Source organism: Octopus bimaculoides, chromosome 4 (genome assembly GCF_046866305.1).
Source record: "Octopus bimaculoides isolate indiv1 chromosome 4, ASM4686630v1, whole genome shotgun sequence".
Lineage (NCBI taxonomy): Eukaryota > Metazoa > Mollusca > Cephalopoda > Octopoda > Octopodidae > Octopus > Octopus bimaculoides.
Genome location: NC_142931.1, coordinates 9909534 through 9933146, shown reverse-complemented (window position 1 = coordinate 9933146; position 23613 = coordinate 9909534). Strand labels below are relative to the sequence as shown.

General features: G+C 38.6%; 1 protein-coding gene across 1 annotated transcript in view; it reads left to right on the top strand.

The window, feature by feature from the left end:
* Nucleotides 1–1297: 1297 nt before the first annotated feature.
* LOC106881497 (uncharacterized) overlaps nucleotides 1298–23613 on the top strand; it is a 22864-nt gene continuing 548 nt past the window's right edge. Inside the window, exons 1-4 of the mRNA XM_014931901.3 lie at nucleotides 1298–2073; nucleotides 5545–6299; nucleotides 18821–19144; nucleotides 21424–21484. Of these exons, the coding sequence (XP_014787387.2) occupies nucleotides 2031–2073; nucleotides 5545–6299; nucleotides 18821–18943 (921 nt within the window). The 5' untranslated portion in view covers nucleotides 1298–2030 and the 3' untranslated portion in view covers nucleotides 18944–19144; nucleotides 21424–21484. The remainder of the gene's footprint in view (nucleotides 2074–5544; nucleotides 6300–18820; nucleotides 19145–21423; nucleotides 21485–23613) is intronic.

The following is a 23613-nucleotide window of genomic DNA, read 5'->3' as shown; positions in this document are numbered from 1 at the left end:
AAGCTGAAGATCAGTGAAAAAGAGAATACCTACGCTGAACTATTGAGAAATCTGCAGTTACTCTATCCAGGTTACAAGTTCAGGTTTATACATGTAATTATTGGGTCCCTGGGATACATACCACACTGCTTAAATATCAATCTTGAGAAATTAGGCTTCTCAAAACCAGAAAGGAGAAAGCTGATTCGAAGACTACAGATCCAATCCATCACTGGAACAGTAAAAATCTGTAAAACTTTCCAGAAGTTTATCATTTAAATATATATGAGCATGTCTAGATATGTAGCTATATGCATGGGAATACATACAAATCTGCACATATACATACAAGCAAAAATACCCGGTTGTTGATGTTGAAATTCTAAAGAAGGAGCCTTGGATCTAGGTTAGAAACCGGCTCTTTCTCTTTTGGCGAGAAGTCTTGAAATAAAACTGAACAAGGACATACATACATACATACATGCATGCATACATACATACATACATACATACATAAATACGCCCCCCGACACACAAACACACGCGCGAACACACACACATACAGACACACACACATACTGACACAGAGACACAGACACATAGACACAGATACACAGACACATACAGACAGACACACACACACACAGACACAGACACACACACACAGACACAGACACACACACACAGATAGACAGACAGACAGACACACACACACAAACACACACACGCACACACACACACGCACACACACATACATGCACACACACATACATGGACACACAGAATTTAATAAACACAGTATTTAGATTTGAGCTACCATCTGTTTCACGCTATGGAAACGCAATAGATGACTGATTCATATAACATGATTGTGTATATTAAATGAGATTTAACCCTCATTCGATGTCGTCGTACGTCTTCTTGTTGTTCCTACCAATAACGGAACAAATACAATGTATCTCTATGTATAAGTGTGTGAGTCTGTGTGTGATAATGCGCATGTATGTTATGGTGGCAAAACAGAAGTACTTCCGGAAAGAGTTTTGCAGTCCGGAAGTGAAACAGTTTTAAAGAGAAGTGAAGATTTTCAAAAGGTGCGAGAAAGAAAAATTATGGCATTCATTGTAAATGCAGTGGAGAAGTTCATAACTTATAACATGTCTTTTATCATAAAATCGCCCCTCCTTTTATGTGTATATAAATGTGTATATCCATCCATCCATCCATCCATCTATCTATCTATCTATCTATCTATCTATCTATCTATCTATCTACCTGCCTGCCTGCCTGCCTGTCTGTCTGTCTGTCTGTCTGTCTGTCTGTTTGTATGTATGTATGTATGTATGTATGTATGTATGTATGTATGTATGTATCGCAGTGTCCTTCAGTGTCCTATAAAAATAAATATTGATGTGGAATTAACAAGTCACCAAAACAAAACAAGAATAAAACGATTCTGAACAGAATTTAAACGGTACAGAATTGTCTTCCAAAATTTGAGAAAAGATAAAGAATTACCGAAAACGCTGCTACCGTCAACGGTTGATCTTAAGGACGCGATTCATTTCAAAGAGTTACATAAAGAATAAGTCAAGTTTACGTGGAACTTATTTTGGTTTCCTAAAATTAAACCACTGTCATTAATATCTGCAAATATTTTCACAAGTTGGTTGGAATTAAGTCAACTCTGAGTTGCAGAGATTAAGAGCAAATTAATCCAGGAGAACTTATATTTTCAAAGTGATCTTTAGACTCGATGTAATGGTGATTCCATTATTTACAGGAAAAAAAAATCCTAAACAAATCAGAGCTTGAATGTGTCTGGTTATTTGTTGAGTAAAAAAGAAAAAAACAGGGGCCATTTGCCTGTGAACTTAGCGGTATCAATTTTGTTTTATATTTTAATCCGTGGAAAATAATAAGTTTAGAATAAGCGAAAGATATAGATTGAACTAAGGAAAAACATAAAGAAAAAAATGAAAGAATTGCTGGCGATTTTGATGATTTTTGCGAAATAATGAAAGGAATCTGATGTGTTTACTACATTCATTATGGAATTGCAGTGTACACGACTGAAGTCAGTTGTTATTCAAAGTAAGTGTTTTAATTTATAGTAATATTGTTATTTATTCAAGCACTTCATTTATTTATACCTATTGTTTATAATCCATCCATCCATCCATCCATCCATCCATCCGTCCGACCGTCCGTCCGTCCGTCCGTCCATCCATCTCCTCCAGCATTCCTGGGAGGATCGCGTGGGTAGAGTCTTCAGGATCCTATCAGAAGCAAGCGTTATTGCACTTTCCGACTGGATTTCCAAGCGCGACCAACTGAGTCTGTGGATATTATCCAACCATCTCGTTCTGGGGCTACCCACTAGATCTCCTGTGGTTTATAACGACATCGTTAGCTTTGCTTCCGGTGAAAGAGTTACAGGGTGAAAGAACCTCCCCCCTTTAGAATTAAAAATTAACTGGTTAACGATCGAGGTTAGTTAAAAGCGAAATAAGTCGTTTTTCGTAAAATAGAGAAAGAAAAATAGGCGGTGTTTTGGGATAGCATCACTGTGTCATAGGGAAAGGAAAACGGCACGGAACTGATGGGGAAAATGTAAATAACAAAAAATTTGGATAAAGAATTGTTTTCAGAATCGTAATTCTCGTTGTATGAATTAGTAAAAGAAAATAGCAAAAATAAACAAAAAAAACAAAACAAAAAACAAACTCGGTTTCTTGCTTCTTTCCTTTCCTATAAAGTAAAAAAAAAAAAAAAAAAAAATCATAAATGCGCCCTTTTAAAACCTAGCCAGGTTCATGGGCCTGGTTCCCCGGTTTCAATGGCGTATGTGTTCCCCCCAGCTGGAGGGGTCACCAGTCCACCGCAGCGTTACTCATTTTTGTCAGCTGAGTGGACTGGAGCAACGTGAAATGAAGTGTTTTGCTCAAGAACACAATACGTCACTCGGTCCAGGAATCGAAACCACAATCTTACGATCATGATGCTGACATCCTAACCACTAAGCTACGCGCCTCCACTTCCCTATGAAGTAGCGATGAATAACTATTCCCAAACGCCGCTGAAATACGTTTCCTGGTACAAAGTTTCCAATAAGACGGACTCGACAATTTTTTACGTGTCTTTTTAGTGTGACTCACATGATTTTATTGAACGTTTCCGTTCAGATGTAGTTCTGCGTATCGATTACGAAACAGTCGTAACTACCGTTTTTAGGAGAAATTAATAATAAAATAATTTACGAATTGCTAAAGATCGAGATTCTTTTTGTTGTTGTCATTTTGCCAGTCAGATTTATCCAGTTAACAGCAGCAGACGATCGTCATCGCCATGTTACCATAGCAACTGTTTAAAACCATCCCCAAATGGTTGTGATTTACATAACTGGCATGTAAGACTACATCTGTATAGAAACTTTTAATGGGCTGCAAACAATGTTTGACCCCATCGAGGTAGGATGCAGAGGGTTTGCAGCCCTTGCAACATAGGGGCCTATAAAGTTTATTTAAGGGAGGTCAAGCAGGTCAAGTAGCCGAGTACAAGGCACCATCAGTTGAATAAAGTCACTTCACACGTTCTTTATATTTTCACAGAAAATACCCAGTTTCTTATATGCAGGGAACACAGGACCACATTATCCAATGTGATCTTTTCTAAGACGGTACAGTGTCCGAAGGAAATTTAGCTGCTATTTCTTGCAGGTCAGATGACTACCTTGTTCCGAAATACGTGACCTATACGCAATTAAAGACCTACCTGTTATTAAAGAAACCAATTGTATCGATAATTATGGCTCTGTCTCTCGGTAAAGACTAACCTGTAAATAGAGAGGTCCTCGAGTTGGCTGTGAAAAGAGCAGAGGTTGCCTCAAAGTGGTTATAGGTCAGGAAGTGTGAGCCCTGAAGGGGACAATGCTAACTGGACTCAAGCTGGGGCTTTCTCAACCCTGGTAGGGTCACCTGAGCAAAGATGCTTTATTGCTCTTAGACCCAAAACTTCTATTGACGCCAGGAAACATCACCGATGATGCATTCAGGTGCAGCCCACGATGATATCGAAAAACTTCAATGAAATCGGAACGTGTGTGTCAAACGGAAAGGACCCATTTTTTAAAATCATAGGGAAGAAGAGCAACGTCATCTCTTCTTACAGCTGCCCCCAAAGGGTACCTGTAGGAAAGGATGACGTTATCCTCAGCCTGGTGAATTAACTCGAATACTGGCAACAGATTGGATCCTTTTAAAGGGACACAAGGCCCAGTTGATAATGTTAAACCGAACGACTGATAAGTTTATCAATCAAGAACAGGAACAGTCTCACCTAGTTTCAGTCTATTGAATTTCCTTCATAAGGCATTGATCAACTCGAGGTGATGGCTTAAGGTCTTTGCTCAAAGCGCCGCTCATTGCTGTTGAACCTAAAACGACATAGCTGCAAAGCGAGTTTTTGTACCGAAAACGATTATTGTCAAGCAAGATAATGGAATAATAAAATTGTACTAAATATAGAGTTGCGTCCCTTTTACGTATTTAAATCGACAAAATATGTTACAATGCAGTACTGGGATCGGTGAGGTTAAGTACCAGTGCTGTACTGAGGTTGATTCAAGCCACTATACCCTTCTTTGTGGTTTTGTAAAAAAAATCAGTTATTATTGAGGTGTCAACGAAGAATGAGGTTTTGATTTCATTCAAATAAATTCAACCAGTTCATCCATGGTATCGTTTTAATTATCGGGAGGTGTTTAATTACAGATAAGTGTTTAATTATAAGCGAAGTTGTTAGTTATAAAATCTCAAGAAGAGATAGAAGAGCAACGTATACTAAACAGTAAAGCGAGCCATCACATCAAAGTGGCAGGTGAATGTTACTACTAGTTTAACCCCAGGCAGATTCTCCACCAGCTGCTTTTCAGTGCAACGTTCAGCATCTTTTTTTTTATTTTTATATACAAAATATCGCTAGCGGGAGATGGTGGTTGTGGTGGTGGTGGTTGGTGGGGGGGGGGGGTCTACTTTGAATCGCTTATCTTTTATCTTTTTCTTGTTTCAGTCATTAGACTGCGGCCATGCTGGGGCACCGCCTTGAAGAATTTTTAGTTGAACGAATTGACCCAGTACTTATTTTCTTAGCTTGGTACTTATTCTAACGGTCTCTCTTTCGCGGAGTCGATAGGTTACGGGAATGTAAACAAACCAACTGCGGTTATCAGCCGGTGGTGGTGCACACACACACACACACACACACACACACACACACACTCACTCACACACACACACACACACACACACACAGACACACACACACACACACACACACGCACACACATACACATGATGGGCTTCTTTCAGTTTGCGTCGACCAAATCCACTCACAAGGCTTTGGTCGGCCCGCAGTGGGATTGAAGACTCGGAACCATGAGGTTGGGAAGCAAACTTTTTTCCACACAGCCATGTTTGCGCCTAATAGTATAAAGAAATATTTCCATATCTTTTCCATTTCTGTTTGTTAAGAGAATAATCAAACCCTTCTCTCTTTGATTTTCAGATAGTCATACCAAACCTGAAAAGCAGAAGCCGCCTAAAAGGACCAACCGCCATCAATCCAAGAGCGATTACACTGCTTCCAAACGCCGAGATTCTAGTACTCCATCACGTGAACAAACTCATACCTGGCACCGAAGCTTTGTTCCTCGATCTTCGGACAACCAATGTTATCCAAGAAAGAAGAATTATCAGAATTTGTCAAAGAGCAAGAATAGCCGTGGGTCAAAGCATTCGGAAGAGGAGCGACGCAGTAATTATCCCAGCACCAGCCATGATTATGAGTCTTCCAAAAGTACAGAATCTATCCAAGACAGTCCACAGAAGCGACAAGCCTCCACGAAAAAACCATCATTTCACGAATCCCGAAGCAGGGAAAGAGAGAACTTTACTTCATATAACTCTCCCGCCTGGGAGTGGAACCATACGATCGATGGTTATCCTACTTACCAGCAGAACTTTTGTGATTACGATAAAAACTTGTGGCCCAATGAATACCCGGTGCCGAATGTGGAATTTTACCTTCCGTTGAATTACGACCAGAGTCAGAACCCTTCTATGCCACCGCAATCCACACATGAAACGACCAGCTGTTATTTCCCCAACCAACCTCTCAGTTTACCGGAAGAGCCGCATTATGCAATACGTGAACCCTCCGATGAGGTGTTTAACGATGGATTTTACAACTATGATTTTCCTTACAGCTTTTTAAACTTTCGTGACAACAAGAGCTGGATAAACCCACCAATAGAGAATAAGGTTTGTGGTTTGAATGCTTATAATGAAAATAAAGGGACGAAATGTAATGTTTTAATGCCTGTAAATCTTTTATATATGTTTACATTCATAAATATTCATACTTGTTTCTGTGGGATTGTACAGATTTAAATGTGTGTTTGTGTCTTAGTGTTTTTGTGGATGTTGGTCTGGTTGTGCGGTCAAGAATTTCGTCTCATAATTGTGAGTTTCGAGTTGGCTCATACATCTTGGGTTGGTGCATTTATCTTAGTGTTGGGTCGACCGAAGCCTTGTGAGTAAAATGGCATGAGAACTGTGTAGAAGCTCTTTGGATGGACAATATCACACTGTGTGACGCTGATTCTACTCGAGAACTATTTATGAGTACTTTAAGGTCTGTGGAATGCTCCACCACTTTGCACGCTAATTTAGGGAATAGGGTGTCCAGTTGATGAAAACAATTAGTCACTCCTATGTCAACACGACACGAGAATCCCTTTTGACTGTACTTTTGTGTTTGTTATGCTGAAGAGGAAAATGTGTAGTGTTTAAACTAATTAGAAGTGCGCAGTGTTAGACAAATTAGATTCTTCTAGATTAATGGGGTAAGGAATATAGCTAGTATATATTCTAAATTGTTGTATGTTAATGCTTAGAATGGGAATGCGTAAAAGGGGCTTCCAAAGTGTTGTAATTTTGCAGAAGAATCAGAGAAATAATTTAATCCATGACCAGGAGAACGGATATATAGTGGAGGTGTTCACGATGAGAGGTACAACGGCTTCGTGTAGGCTGAGTCGGCGTTGGTATAAACTCAGCTTATTCTGTAGGAGCAAAAAGACGGCCCCAATCGTGTAAACGAGAGAAGAGATGACCGTTTCTTATATACGGTCTATGACATATGTGAGTGTAGTGTGTACACCGTCTTAGCTGAACTGGTGGTCAGCGCTCAAGGTTTAGATATATGGGTAAGTAATATTGAACCCTTAGATATATGAGTGGTCACTATTCAAGCCTTAGACGTATACATGATTTATACAGAAGTCCGAGATATACTGGGGGTCAATAATGTTGCCTTGGTGGGCAGAAACTGAAGTCCAAGACTTACTTGCATTCTGTATAGGATTGGTAACAGCTCAAGTCAAGAATATGTTCTGGTCCAGAAAGGGAGACCAATCTGTTATTAGTCATTGGCGTTATGTAAAGAATATGCTGTATCATTAAAATGTTAGAGGTTTTGAAAGACTGGTTCTGGTTCTGGCTATGTATTCTTCACGAACAAATAGGAAAGGAAATTGATAGTTATTCTTAGGATGTCTTTTGCTATCGTGCATCTTAGAACTTTTTACTGGAAACTAATTTGGTGACGAGAACAATGGAGCTTCTTGCTGGTCACTTGATGTAGTAGAAATAGCAACCAAATCTCACACTCTTAAATTACACCCTAACACTTTAAAAAGACTTCTGCACACGAGGGAAAGGTGAATATGGTCTTGGATGGTTTGCTTTCGACCATAAGTTTGCTAACAACAACGACAACGAAAATAACACCCCCATCGATTTGGAGACTATTGATATTTTATTGTGGAATACGTTGCGGTCTAACCGGAGATGGTAAGATCGTGTAGGCAAGACCTACGTGCGGAGAATGAGGAAGCAGCGTAACATGAAGTCTTCTTCGGAGAGGGCACACAGTTAAAGCGAATATGGCTGTCTATTAATTGATTGATTGACAAGAATGATAGATCCTTGGTGTCGTTCTTCAATGTTGTCAACCCAAGGAAATAATTGACAGCAAGTACTTCGTATTTATTGGAAATCATAGTTTTTGTATCGCTGGTTGAAGCGAAACAACTGGTTACAAGATAATCATTGGGTCACTGCAATTCTGATTGTGAGACTGACAAGGGAGTATCCGTAATTCGGTGCAGAGGATTTCACTTTGAAGAGTATCAGTTTTTGACGATGTATTACGACAGAAGAGATACATAGATGCCCAAATAATATAATATAATATAATATAATATAATATAATATAATATAATATAATATATGTATACATGGTTTAATAGACACAGGAGTTATACGTGAGCTACTTGAAGTTTCATGCTCGAGTAACTCAGTTATCAAACGGGTTTGTGTAGCGTACCGTGCCGTACCGGCACGCTTTACAAGCCCGTCCGAAATCTCCACTTTCCGAATATGAAATTTCTTGTACAATTGTAGCGTAGAAGGTGTTTATAAGCCATTTAAAACAGAAAAAACCGTTAGATTCACTTCAACATTTAAATTTAATTTGCCAAAATATTTTCGTCGCTTTGAGACCGCGACCTGTTCACTGACAAAATTCTGTGATAGCCAGAACCATAACAAGTCTTTCAAAACCTCTAGCATTTTAATGATATGGCCTATTCTTTACATAACGCCAATGACTAATAACAGACTGTTATTAGTCTCCCTTTCTGGACAGAACATATTTTGTCAGTTAACAGGTTGCGGTCTCAAAGCGACGAAAATATTTTAGCAAATTAAATTTAAATGTTGAAGTGAATCTAACGGTTTTTGTGTGTTTTTAAATGGCTTCCACGTTGCAATTGTTTTCGTTCCAGTACACGATCTCAGATCAGGTCACTTGCTATGCAAGTACATCTCCGAAATTTCTTGTAACTAACGAATAAACTATATTCATGAAGCTGCGTATATATACGCGCGCGTGCACACACATGTATATATATATATATATATATATATATATATATATATATATATATATATATATATATATATATATATATATATACATATATATATACATACATACATATATATATATTCATCCACACACACACATACAGACACAAAACCCTTATAAGAGTGTATATGTCCATCTTGATCTTTTGCTATGCAGTTATGTAGCTATCGTCTGTTATTTCTCAGTTTTTCTTTACAATGCTGAATATCAATGTTTTAACATTCTATCTTTCTGCTCATTGAAAGCTTTGCCATTTCAAAATTTTCTCTTCGTTTCTCTCTCTGTCTTTATCACTATATCACTATCTCTTCCTTTTTCTCTCTCCCAATTACCATCTATTTTTCTTTATTTCCGTCTTTCTCTCTCCCTGTCTCTACTTCTCACTCCCTTGCTGTCTGTTTCTGTTTGGCAAGGTTTATAATCTTAGAAAAACACTTGACTAATGTAGACCTGCAGCTGGTTATACTGTACGCGTCATATTATGTGATTTTAATGAATTTATGCGGCGAGTCAAATTTTGTGGCTACGGGACTAAATTTATAGTATTTTATGTTGAAATTTGCTTTCTATCATTATTCCTGCAGTAAAAAGGTCTTCAGTGAGGCACACATTTTGATTCACTTACATCTTCTGAATTTCCTTTGCGAGGAGAAAGAAACCGTGAGATATTCAGCAACAATACTTTGTAGTAAAGATTGTTTGCCAACATAACATGACAGTCCTGGTTTATGACTAATGTTCGAAAATTATAAGGGCACAGATCGTGTCGTATAGCCAGCTGGAGACGATGTCTCCTGGGGCTAAATTGCAGCAACATTAGTCCTAAACCAGGACTGCCATGTTATGTTGACAAACAATCTTTACTACATTTACACTTCTGTTCTCATTTCACTGAGTGTGTCAAATCCCCAAAAGCAAACATAAGCAGTTGCTGGATTGCATTTTGAGGAATACTACCTTGTTGATGGCATGTTTTATATAGGAATTTAAATAGTTGGAAACCACCATAACTTATTTATGTCACTGTGGATAAAACCAGAGAACATTTTGTATCCTGAGGTGTTATGATAATACTCAGTATTTACGAACCAATGAGGGATACATATTTAATATTACATAAACCTGGGACCATCACACCTCTTATAATCTTTCTATATCACTGCATTATATGCAGTCATTTGCATTATTTGGATCTGTTGGTTTTAACACGACCTGAAAACGATTTTATTTTTATTGGTTGATTGCTTGTTTATGTCTCGTCACTCTGGTTACTGCTAAATTTTGATTGGTTGTTTGTTGTCTCGTCACTCTGGTTACTGCTAAATTTTGATTGGTTGTTTGTGTCTCGTCACTCTGGTTACTGCTAAATTTTGATTGGTTGTTTGTGTCTCGTCACTCTGGTTACTGCTAAATTTTCAAATTTTTTTTTTAAATGAGAGAATTTTAAGAATAAAATACATTATGTTCGGTATTAGTTTCGAATAAAATAAAACTGCTTTCACAATTACTTAATCGTGTGTTCTTATTTAATATCCTTGAAATATCGAGGATTTATCTGTAATATCGTGAATTAGACATCAGAATGATATAAACGTGTAAGACAATATAATTCAATTTCCTAAATGAAAGATAACTTTTCAAAAGAAATGAAATAGTTTATTAAACCAAATACGCTTTTATTAAGAGCAATTGTGCGGCATTTCTAGCCATTTTTCAGCCTGCAACGCACCGGATATTCAGCTCTCTCTCTCTCTCACACACACACACACACACACACACACACACACACACACCTGCATACATCTATATCATCATAACCATTCATGATGTAGTTTTTCTAGAGCTGGGTGCCCTTCCTGTTGCTAAGCCTTACTTATTCCCATAAACATACTAGCACACATACACATGCATATGTATATATATATATATATATATATATATATATATATATATATATATATATATATATACATATATAAATAAATGTACAGGGGTTGGACAAAATAATGGAAACATCATAGCATCATAATTTTGAAATATTTATAAAAGCGTCAAAAGCTTGTTTATTTTTATGTTTTTTTTTTAATTTATTATTAGTATTGCTTAATATGTTTTGCTAAAATTGCTGTTTCTTTTCAGATATCATCAGAAAAAGGTAATTAAAATTCATTAAAATGACACATCTATCGGATTTTCAAAGACGTCAAATTGTTGGTGCTCGCATAGCAGGCGCTAGCGTAACGAAAACAGCTGAAATGTTTGGTGTATCAAGAAGTACTGTCTCGAAAGTAATGACAGCTTTTGAGAAAGAGGGAAAAACCGCCTCGTCGAAACAAAACTCCGTAAGAAAACCAAAACTTTCAGATAGGGACCGTCAGACTCTTACGCGAATTGTTAGAAACGATCACAAAAGTACAGCTCCCAAAATTACTGCAGAGCTTAATGACCCCCCTCGAGAACTCAGTTTCCACAGGAGCTGCACAACGTCGGATTTCACGGGAGGGCTGCAACCAGAAAACCTCCACTTTCAAAAACAAACGTTACAAAGCGTTTAGAGTGGAGTAAAAACCTGCAGAATTGGTCCCTAGAGCAATGGAAGAATGTTATTTTCTTGGACGAGTCATCTTTTATCTTGTTTCTGACCACTGGCCGAATATACGTGTGGAGACAGCTAAAAGAAGCATTTGACCTAGACTGCTTCCTTCCAACTCTTAAACATGGAGGAGAATCTGTGATGATTTGGAGGGGTATATCTTGGAGATTCGCCGGCCCAATAGTTTCCCTTCATGGCAGAATTTATAGTTAAGACTATTTAAGAATTTTATCTGATCAAATTTATCCTATGGTTGCAAAACTGTTTCAGGAGGGAAACGCAATCTTTCAGGATGATAATGCACCAATTCACACAGCTAAAGTTGTTACTGAATGGCACGAGGAACATTCTAGTAAAGTTGAACAGCTTATCTGGCCACCACAGTCCCCAGATCTCAATATCATTGAACAGTTATGGTGCATTTTAGAAAAACAAGTAAGGAGTCAATATCCTCCACCATCATCACTACAAGAACTGGAGGCTGTTTTAGCTGAAGAATGGACAAAAATTCCTTTGAAAACAATTCAAACTTTGTACGAGTCCATATCTCGTAGAAATCAAGCTGTAATTACTGCCAAAGGCGGTCCTACCCCATATTAAAATAAATTTGTTTGAAATTTTAAGGTGCTTCAATTATTTTGTCCAACCCTTGTATATATATATATATATATGAGTTTCAGTGTAGCTTACATTTACGATTATCAAATCCTCACTCGGAAAATATTGGTCAAGGCTATGACAAAAGACATTTGCGCAAGGTGTTACGTTGTGGAATCGAACTTAAAACCACATGGTTGCGAAACGAATTTCTTAATTACACAGCTAAGTCTGCGATTGTAGACGAGTTGTATGGAATGAAATCCGTGGGCTGAGGAATATTTCACGATTCTAATACTAGACAGCAAAGCAGGAAAAGGGGTTTTGCCAAGAGGTTTCTTGTTCTCTGTTTCTCTCTTTCTTATTTTCTCTCTCCGTATTTGTGTGCATCTTTTAGTGTGCATATGTTTGTGTCTGTGTAAGGAAAGACGAAATGCTAGTAAAGCGAGTAGCTTATGCACCAGTTTCATTGGTTAATTAAGTAGAAAAGAATTAAAGGCGCAGGCGTGGCTGTGTGGTAAGAAGCTTGCCTCCCAACTACATGGTTCCTGGTTCTGTTCCACTGCATGGCATCTTCTACTGTAGCTTCAGGCTGACTAAAGCCTTGTGAGTAGATTTGGTAGACAGGAGCTGAAAGAAGCCCGTCGTATATATATATATATATATATATATATATATATATATATATATATATATATATATATATATATAGATGTATGTGTTTGTGTTTGTGTGTCTGTGTTTGACCAGCCCCGTCATTTTCTGACAGCTGATGTTGGTGTGTCTACGTCCCCGTAAAGTAGCGGTTCGGCAAAAGTGACCGATAGAATAAGTACTCGCCATACAAAAAATAAGTCTTGGGGTCGATTTGTTCGATTAAAGGCGCTGTTCTAGCATGGCCACAGTCAAATGACTGAAACAAGTAAATGAACGAAAGAACATACTGAGGGCGTCGAATAAGGCAGCGAACTGGCAGAGGCGTTAGCATTCCGGACAAAATGCTTATCGGCATTTCAATCGTATTTACGTTCTGAGTTCAAATTTCGCCGTGGTCTATTTGCCTTTCATCGATTCGGTGGGTTGATGAAATAAGTACCAGTTGAACACTGAGGTTGATATAATCGACTTACCCCTTTCCCCGAAATTGCTGGCATTGTGCTAAAAATTTGAAGCCAATATTCTGTCAAGGATCAAGAAAACATGATTAGCTTTGTCGAATCCTCTTCGCGTTCAGTTCGCAAATGAGCGTTCTTGTTCTTTAGACAGTGTTTCTACTTCTCACTGGGAAGAGACGCAGGCGTGGCTGTGTGATAAGAAGCTTGCTTCCCAACCACATGGTTCCGGGTTCAGTCCCACTGCGTGGCACCTTGGGCAAGTGTTTTCCACTACAGCATCGGGCCAACCAAAGCCTTGTGAGCGGATTTGGTAGACGGAAACAGAAAGAAGCCCGTCGTATATATATATATATATATATATATATATATATATATATATATATGTATATATATATATATATGTATGTATGTATGTATGTGTTTGTGTGTCTGTGTTTGTCCCCCCCAACATCGCTGGTGTGTTTATGTCCCCGTAACTTAGCGGTTCGGCAAAAGAGACCGATAGAATAAGTACTAGGCTTCTAAAGAATAAGTCCTGGGGTCGATTTGCTCGACTAAAGGCGGTGCTCCAGCATGGCCGCAGTTAAAAGACTGAAACAAGTAAAAGAGTAAAAGAGTATATATATATATATATATATATATATATATATATATATATATATATATATATATATTTGTTTTGCAAGATTCTTGATATGAAATCATGTGTTGAAACAGATATTGTTGTATTGGGGATGGTCATGTTGCCAGTTTAGCCAACAAAAACACACGCACTATATATTTGGTGTTAATTTGCTTCAGCTTTATATTACATTAATCGTATTTTGGTCAGAGTTCTTTCGTCACACTACTGTGACCTCATCAGTGGTCCTTTGCTTTCTTCTTTCTTATTTGTGTGTCCCTCCTCACTAACGATCAGCCATTTTGTATTTTGTATTCCTATTGTATGTGTCTATATTTGCGCATGCGTATCCCTCTATGTTTGTCTATGTTTAGTAAGTGCATGTGTGTGTATGGGGAGTGCTTGTATTATCTGTAAAATAAAGCTGAAGCAAATTAACACCAAATATATAGTGCGTGTGTTTTTATTAGCTAAACTGGCAGCATGACCATCCCCAAATACAACAATATATATATATATATACTTTATTTAAAAGCAGCAGAAAAGTTTTGTTAAAATAGAACGGAAATAACGATATCGTTATTTCTGTTCCATTTTAACAAAACTGTCCGATGAACGGGAACGTGAAATTCTGAGTAACAGCTTTTGTTATATTTCTGCTGCTTTTCAATAAAGCATCTTACTCTACCTCTGGTATTTGACTACTCTTTCTTCCACCTTGTTTCACATTTATGTGCTTTCTCCGGTATATATATATATGTATATTTGGAATTTACAAAAAAAACAACAAAAGACGAAGACAGGTGTGTAAACAACAAACAGATGTATTAGTTTAACGCTCGGGAAGTGAGAAAGTCTTTTACGTTTCGAGCCTACGCTCTTCAACAGAAAGGAACACAGCTTTCTTTTTCGTTTTGTAGTTTCAGCTTAGAGCTGCGGCCATACTGGAGCACCACTGTTTTGCTACACTGTTATTACTGAGAGCCTCCTCTAATATATATATATGTATATATATTTATTTGTGTGTGTCTTTGTGTCTGTGTATGTGTCCCCCGTCCTCCATCACTTGCTTGACAACCGCTGTTGGTGTGTGTTTACGTCCCCGTAACTTAGCGGTTCGACAGAAGAGACAGATAGAATAAGTAGTGGGCTTACAAAGAATAAGTCCTGGGGGTCGATTTGTTCGATTAGAGGCGGTGCTTCAGCATGGCCGCAATGAAAGAATAACATATACAAATGGATCCCTCCCATTTAGGACGGTATTCGTTTATTCTTTTATTAATTTATTTGTTGCAGTCATTTGACTGCGGCCATGCTGGAGCACCGACTTCTAGTCGAACAAATCGACCCCAGGACTTATTCTTTGTGAGCCTAGTGCTTATTTTATCGGTCTCTTCTGCCGAACAGTATCGGTTGTCAAACGATGGTGGGGGGACAAACACACACACGCGCGCACACACACACACACACACACACACACACACACACACACACACACACACACACACACACACACACACACACACACACAATATAAGATAGATTTCTTTCTGTTTCCATCTACCAAATCCACTCGCAAGGCTTTAGTCGACCCAAAGCTATAGTAGAGACACTTGTTCAAGGTGCCACTGAGTGGGACTGAACCCGGAACCATGTGGTTGGTAAGCAAGCTAATTACCACACAGCCACTCTTGCGCCTATTGTAGGTAATTTTCTTTCCAAATATTGCAGATCGTTTACGACGGCAGCATAATTTCCCAATAAACCACAGCATTCCAGTTGTGATAAACCACGTACGAGATTGTCATTAACAATTTTGTCTTTAGTGTCCTTTCTGCAACTGACTTTCGTGCGCCTGCTAACTAGTTAGTGGTTATAATACAGCCAAGCCCAATGGCCGCAGGAATTTACGTCACTCTTTTGGCTATGAAATTCCACGGCTGCCATCATTACTGATACACATCTCACACAAACTGCTTCAAATTACGGTATCACATCTCTTTTCTAGCGTCACTAGAACTGCTACCATTCCTGTCGTATATATATAATGGAGAAATTGTACAAAATGTATAAATGGATGATGAGTAAAGCACAGGAACAGTTTCGATTACCTGTAGTTATCCGTAGATTCTGAAGCAGGAATGAATCTTTATTGTAACACTGTTGACTCTGTCGGATGAAGCCTTATGGCTTTGGTATGGAAACTATGAAGATGTTCAATTGACAACTGAGGATAGGCATTTTCAGTTTATGTCGTGTATTTTCTTTTTCTATGTTTTTCCTCTTCATTGTCACCAGTGCCATGACTCAGTTGAATCGTAGCTGTAACCCAGACGCTTCAGATGAAGTTAATTCACTTTATTTCCATCAATTTGTGAATAAGCAATTGTATTGTATAATGCTGAGAATGCATACTGAGGCAAACATATATGTATAATTTTGCATGCTGAAATTAGAGGTTATGGAACAGCTGTAATCATATGGAAATTCCATGGCAAAACAATCTATATTCACCGTTCACACCCCATGGATTTGTGCTTTATTTACTCCTCACCAAAATATTGTTCGGATTTCTTAGATTTTCAGTTTCACGGATGTATTTCATTACACTACACAGCAATTGATAACTACAGAAACTGATAGCCGATTCTGAATGGGGAGCTTTATGCGGATGCAGTTTGATTCTGTGAATCCATATTTTCGACTAATCTATCTATCTATCTATCTATCTATCTATCTATCTATCTATCTATCTATCTATTAAAATTATAATTAAGGGTATCTAAGAGATACCACCATGCTAGAGATAGCAGTCAAAACTTGACTCTAAAACCATATATTTATACAGTACAAGGTGAAAAGACAAATAGACAAATAAATTAGCAAAAAAATTTTGGATAATCCCAGATCCAGATTTCTGGCTCTGTATAAAAATATACTCTGCCTCATCAGAATAATACATTTGTACTCTCTCTCTCTCTCACAAATACACACATGTATGTACTAGTGTACCCTACGTCGGGTTCATCCATCCTTTTAAAAAGTACTGTTGTTGCCCTGCTATGTCTCTTAGTAACCCTCTTCACCAGCTGAGTGAGTTTGTTTCTTGGCCTACGATCCAAACATGCAATAGTTTGTATTGGACTACGCGTTACCATTAGCACTTGCGAGCGGCTTGTCTTTTTTCTGAAAGAATAAACGCGGCGGCTGGTATTTCCGAAGGTCATTGCTGGTCATCTTTAAAAAATGAACTCTGAACTTCAATGAAATGCAAAATACTAATGGGCAAGTCTGTGATAATCTTCCAGAATATACTTAGTCTGTTTTATGCACACTTCAAGTCAGGACTTGTGATTCTCTTTTAAGACGTTCCAGGTTTTGAAAGATAAATGAAAATTAAAGAAATTGGATATCTTTGAATCCAATTACTGAGATACGAGATTGAGAATCTTTTTCGAGATTTCATATCAAAGGAATCTCTATTTCTACTGGTTTTCAACTCTTGGTTTGTACAATATGGAAAAACAAAATGGCGACATTAGAAGATATTGTTTTTATGTGTGCATTGTATGTATTATTTTTATGCGTAGTTATATAATATAAAAAGTCAAAGTAGGTTATACATTTATATTAATTTTACAAAGAAACGGTTGCCTGTGACTTTGAAGTATTCGGCTGAATTGCCTTCGTTAGACAGTCCGAAAAAGCAACTGCGTCGAAACTTCGAAGACATTACCAACTTTTCGTTGTAACAAAAATACATACGTACAAGAAAACATACATACATACATACATACACACACACACACTCTCTCTCTCTCTCACACACACACACACACACACACACACACACACACACACACACACACACACACACACACACACACACACACACACACATATTTTTATATATATACATATATATAGGTCTCAAATTTTGGCAAAGGCAAGCAATTTCGTGGGTGAGAGTTCGTCGGCTACATCGACCCCAGTGCTCAACTGATACTTATTTTATCGATCTCGAAAGAACGAAAGGCGAAGTCGACTTTGGTGGAATTTGAGCTCAGAAAGTAAAGCCGAACGAAATGCCGCAAACCATTTTTCCCGGAATGCTAACGGTTTTGTCAGCTCGCCTTATATATATATATATATATATATATATATATATATATATATATATATATATATATATATATATATATATATATATATATATATATATATTCACATTTGTTTTAACGAAAATTTATAGAAACAATTTAGCATTAAACTGAAAGATTACTGAATATTTTTAAGTGAAGTACATGTTTACTAAACTTTAACAAGCAAACGGTTGATAGTGATTTCGAAGTTTCAGCTTGCTCGAAATATTGCCTGAATATAAATGTTCTTGTATTTTATGTACAGAAATTACAAATCCGTTTTAAGGATTGAGTTCAAATTCCACCAAGGTTGACTTTGCTTTTCATTCTTTCGGGGCCGATAAATTAAGTGCTAGTTATGCACTGGGGTCGATGTAATCGACTTAATCCGTTTGTCTGTCCTTGTTTGTCCCCTCTATGTTTAGCCCCTTGTGGGCAATAAAGAAATAGGTATTTGGTCTGCCGCTACGTTCTGAGTTCAAATTCCACCAAGGTTGACTTTGCTTTTCATTCTTTCGGGGCCGATAAATTAAGTGCTAGTTATGCACTGGGGTCGATGTAATCGACTTAATCCGTTTGTCTGTCCTTGTTTGTCCTCTCTATGTTTAGCCCCTTGTGGGCAATAAAGAAATAAGAAATTACACATCCATTCATACATAACATCATAACACACACACACACACAAGCCAGACGCATACAATATAACCATATTTTATTTCAGGTGGTACCGTGTACAGGTTTCTCTAACTTTCCGGTCAACAGCTTCTTCAATCCGCCAGGAGGATTTCTGCAAGACAGGAGGATTTCTGCAAGACAGCACTTCAGGCATGAATTTTCACTCTGATTCTGTCCATTATATGTTTCCACAAGTCCCACAGTTCTGTGACAGCTACATTCCAGTCAGACAACACATTATACCATCGATTCCAAAAAGCACAAAGAAAGCCACCAAAGACAATTCGAACGAATTCGACGAGGCTTTGAAACGGATTATGATGGAGCAATTCTCCTTGTTTACAAACTTCACCCCACAATTTAGCACCTGGTAAGTTTATTGCGCTTTTTTTTGTCTGTCTTCAAGAGAGCTGGAATTCTTTATTGCTGAAGAACTTTTACGAAATAATACCCCAGTTCTATTACATTCAAGATCCTGTAAATAAAACAAGGACCATTATTTTGCCTGCACTCTTTTTGCCAGTCTTCGAGAGAGTTCTTCATTGCTATTCTGATACAGTAAATCATTGAAGTTGGACAGCTTTTGACGAATAATTTCATGGATCGCTTAAATTAATCAATTAATCAAAATACAGACCACTATATTGCCTTTTGTCTTTCTTCTTTTATTAATAATGCTTCATACACGTTTTTTACTGTAAAATCTGGAGAAATTTTGCGAAATAATTCCCTTGATCTCTTAAATTTCGGATTCCGGAATTAGCGAAAAGAAGCAGACCCTTATTCTGCTCGTACGTTTTTGGTAACATACTTGGAATTGCTGTAATTCTTCTTAGTTTCACTATAGAAGCTTCCTCATCTGCCCTCTCCCCAGCAAACAACCGACGCTCTAACGATTCTGCCTATTTACTTTCCCGTTAGTGCCAGCTCGCCGTCTTAGACGAAAAGGGGAAGGCAAAAACCATCTGGGACTTTGATTTCCAGACAGACAAAGTGTTAGAGCACCGAAGGCCTGATATAGTAACCTTCAGGAGGGAAAAACAAGAGTGCCCAATAATTGACGTGGCAGTGACAGGAGATCAACATATTATTCTGAAAGAAAAAGATTGATGAATATGGAGACCTAGGAATTAAGATCGCTAAGATGTGGCAGTTACGAGAGGCAGTTACGAGAGATAATAGGGACATAAAGATTGTCCCTATTATCATCGGGCATTGGGTTCAATAGCAACCAATTTGAAGAAACTTCTGGAAACTTTAAAAATACCCTACAATCTAGGTGTATTGCAAAAATCGGTATTGTTTAGAAACAAAGTATTGTCTGTCTGAGGTCGTTTTCGTGACTTGACAGACAGTACAAACCCCCGGTAGATACAATATCTTCAATCAACAACTTCACGATATTGTATATTGTGCGACGTCTCAAATAATAGAAATATTCCTGGAGCTGAGCCAATTGGCAGGAGGCCCGGGGTTAGACTAAGAACAAGATGGTTAGAAAATATCCATAGTTTCAGTTGGTCACAGTTGAGAATCCATCCGGAAAGTCTAATGATGGTTGCTTCTGATAGGACCCTATGGAGGAGGTGCCTGAGGACTCTACCCCTATGACCCATCCAATAATGGGCGGGAAAAATGGATGGATGGAAGGAAGCCGGATGTAGAATGTTATAAACGGTAGGCGATTCTGTAATCGATTGTGACAATTAGAAAAGATAAATATAAAAAAACTACTCTTAAAAACAGCAGTAGACAAAAGTAAAAAATAAATGTGCTCTTTTAAAGCCTAGCCAGGCTCATGGGTCCGGTTTCCCGGTTTCAATGGCGTATGTGTTCCCCAGCTGGACGGGACGCCAGTCCATCGCAGCGGTACTCATTTTTGCCAGCTGCGTGGACTAGAGCAACGTGAAATGAAGTGTTTTGCTCAAGAACACAACGCGTCGCCCGGTCCAGGAATCGAAACCACAATCTTGCGATCATGATCCTGACACTCTAACCACTAAGCCACGCACCTCCACGTAGACAAAAGTAATGAAATGAAATGCCTCAATAAGGGGATAATCTCAAGGGCCAATCAAAGAGTCCCTCAGCTCAGTTCTTGGGGCTTCTTAGCCGATAGATTTCTCTGGTGTATAGTTACATTCTACGAGTTGACGCATTTTTCAAAGAGGCCATACTCACTACTGCCACTCATTCAACAAATTTATTTCGGGAGAGGTCGGGGTCGCGTGTCCCTCTATATGCAAATAGAGTTTGAAGAAGTTGACAGTTTGGCCTGAGAGGAAAATGTCTGTCTCCTATCTCAGCCTTGCCTATCATCATACTAACTCTTTTGCCAAAGCGACCAAACAGAGGAAAACTGTGCGTTTCTCTCGGCTAAAGGAAGGCGGTGCTGCTGTCCTCACAGTGGTCTCGGCTGACAGCCATAACTAACATTAACATATGAAGTGAATGTAGATATGTTCTCAGTCCTTGACCTCAGTTTTGCATCGGGGAATTAGAAACTTTCACCAGAGATGCATCTTTTCAAACAAAAGAGCCTAAGCTATGTTTTTCTTATAATTTCTACAAACCTGGGAAACTCTGGGTACCGCCGCTAGTAATGGTAATGGAAATGAAAAGAGGTTGTTTTGTATTGTTCTGTTTCAGGTGTTTGGAATGCTGTGGTTGGGACTATGGTAAAGCGGCTGACAGTTTCATCTACAATAGTGTGAGTAGACATCTTCAGTTCGTTCATCTACAATAGTGTGAGTAGACATCTTCAGTTCGTTCATCTCCGTAAACATTTTCTCCTCGCAAGCATCGTTATTCTATTTAGCGCTGTAACACCAGTCATACTATAAGTGTATCATACCACATATGTATGTATGTATGTATGTATGAATGTCATTATTCAGTTTATTTCAAGATTTCTTGCCCATAGAGAAAGAACCGGTTTCTAACCTAGATCCAGGGTTCCTTCATTGAAATTTAAAAATCAACAATAGGGTATGTATGTATGTATGTATGTATGTATGTATGTATGTATGTATGTATGTGCAGGTTTGTATATTTTATGTATGTATTCTCATGCATATAATTGCATATATAGACATGCCCATCTATATTTAAATGATAAACTTCTGGAAAGTTTTACAGACTTTTACATTCCAGTGATGGACTGGATCTGTAGTCTTCGAATCAGCTTTCTCCTTTTGGTTTTGAGAAGCCTAATTTCTCAAGATTAGTATTTAGGTAGCGTGTTACATATCCCAGGGCTCCAGTAATTACAGGTATAAACCTGAACTTGTAATCTGGATAGAGTAACTGCAGATTTCTCAATAGTTCAGCATAGATGTTCTCTTTATGTACGTACGTACGTACGTATGTATGTATGTATGTATGTATGTATGTATGTATGTATGTATGTATGTATGTATGCTTGTTGTGTGTGTGTGAGTGATGTGTGTGTGTGTGAGAGTGATGTGTGTGTGTGTGTGTGTGTGTGTGTGTGTGTGTGTGTGTATGTGTAATGATCAGATAAGAGAAGTGAGGGAATAGAAGAAATGAACCGAGAGGAAACTGTTCCTGGAGTTAGGCGGAGCGGCGAATGCTTACATCGCGTCTGTCATCTCCTACCGTCTGACTGTCATGCCTTGCCCCAGTTCACTTTTGAGCGGATTGGTGCCCGCTCTTCCGCTTTTCATGGAAGGGACGTATTCCATTGGTCAGAGTGTCCATTTTCTGCCAACATCTGCTGCATGGGGGACTGGGCATGCCGTAGCTAATGGTGCACAAACATGCGTTGAGGCTGCGAGATCTCAAGCGTTTCTTTGCCTGAGCAGCTGTTTGCCCTTTGTCAGCCTCGCTTTTCTGTAGCTCGTCTCTCTGACAGAGAAGTAGTCTTGGATCAAGCATAGACCCAGGAAGGGTCACTGGCACCTTCAGTGCCGTCACAGCTTTCCGCCATTCGAGCAATGCGGCCAGTGGAGGCTCCACCGTGGTGTTCTACAGAAGATTAATGGTGAGTAAGAGCGACGACGTCGTCGGGGAAGCTTTGGGCGTCGATGTAAATTGGCTTGTCTTTCAGGCAGGGTTCCATTAATTTTCAGAAATTCCCAGCGTGGTCCAATTGCTGGTGGGTGAGGGTGTTTGGTGGTTCGAGATAAATTTAACAGGCATGATTGTGTCGTCAGCCGCACCTGACGCGCAGAGTGATGGAACCGACCGTCCTGCATGCGTTTGTAAAGTGCTCGAGCATTACTGACTTGTCGAGTTATGTCGAACATCTGCTCTGAGGTGCAGGAAAGATCTGGCTGTAATCCAACTTCAGCGCGAAGATCGTCTCGCCACCCTCCTTTGGCCGAGAAGTGCAGACAGTCCTTGTTTTCCCCCCTCTATGTTTATCCCCTGGTGGGCAATAAAGAAATAAATTATCATCATCATCATCATCATCATCGTTATTAGTATTACTGTTAGGCGTGGTGGCAGAATTGTTAGCATGCCGGATGAAATGCTTAGTGGCATTTCGTCCATTTTTAGTCTGGGTTCAAATTCCACCGAGGTCAATTTTGCTTTCGAACTCGATAAAATAAGTACCAGCTGGACACTGGGGTAAACGTCATCGACTTCCCTTCATGTAGCAAAATTGCTGACCTTGTGCCAAAATTTAAAACTATTATTATTATTATTATTACTATTATTATTGTTATTATTATTAGTTGTTGCAGCAGCAGTAATAATATTTACTTCTTTATTGCCCACAAGGGGCTAAAACATTAGAGGGGACAAACGAGGACGGACAAAGGGATTAAGTCGATTACATCAACCCCAGTGCGTAACTGGTACTTAATTTATCGA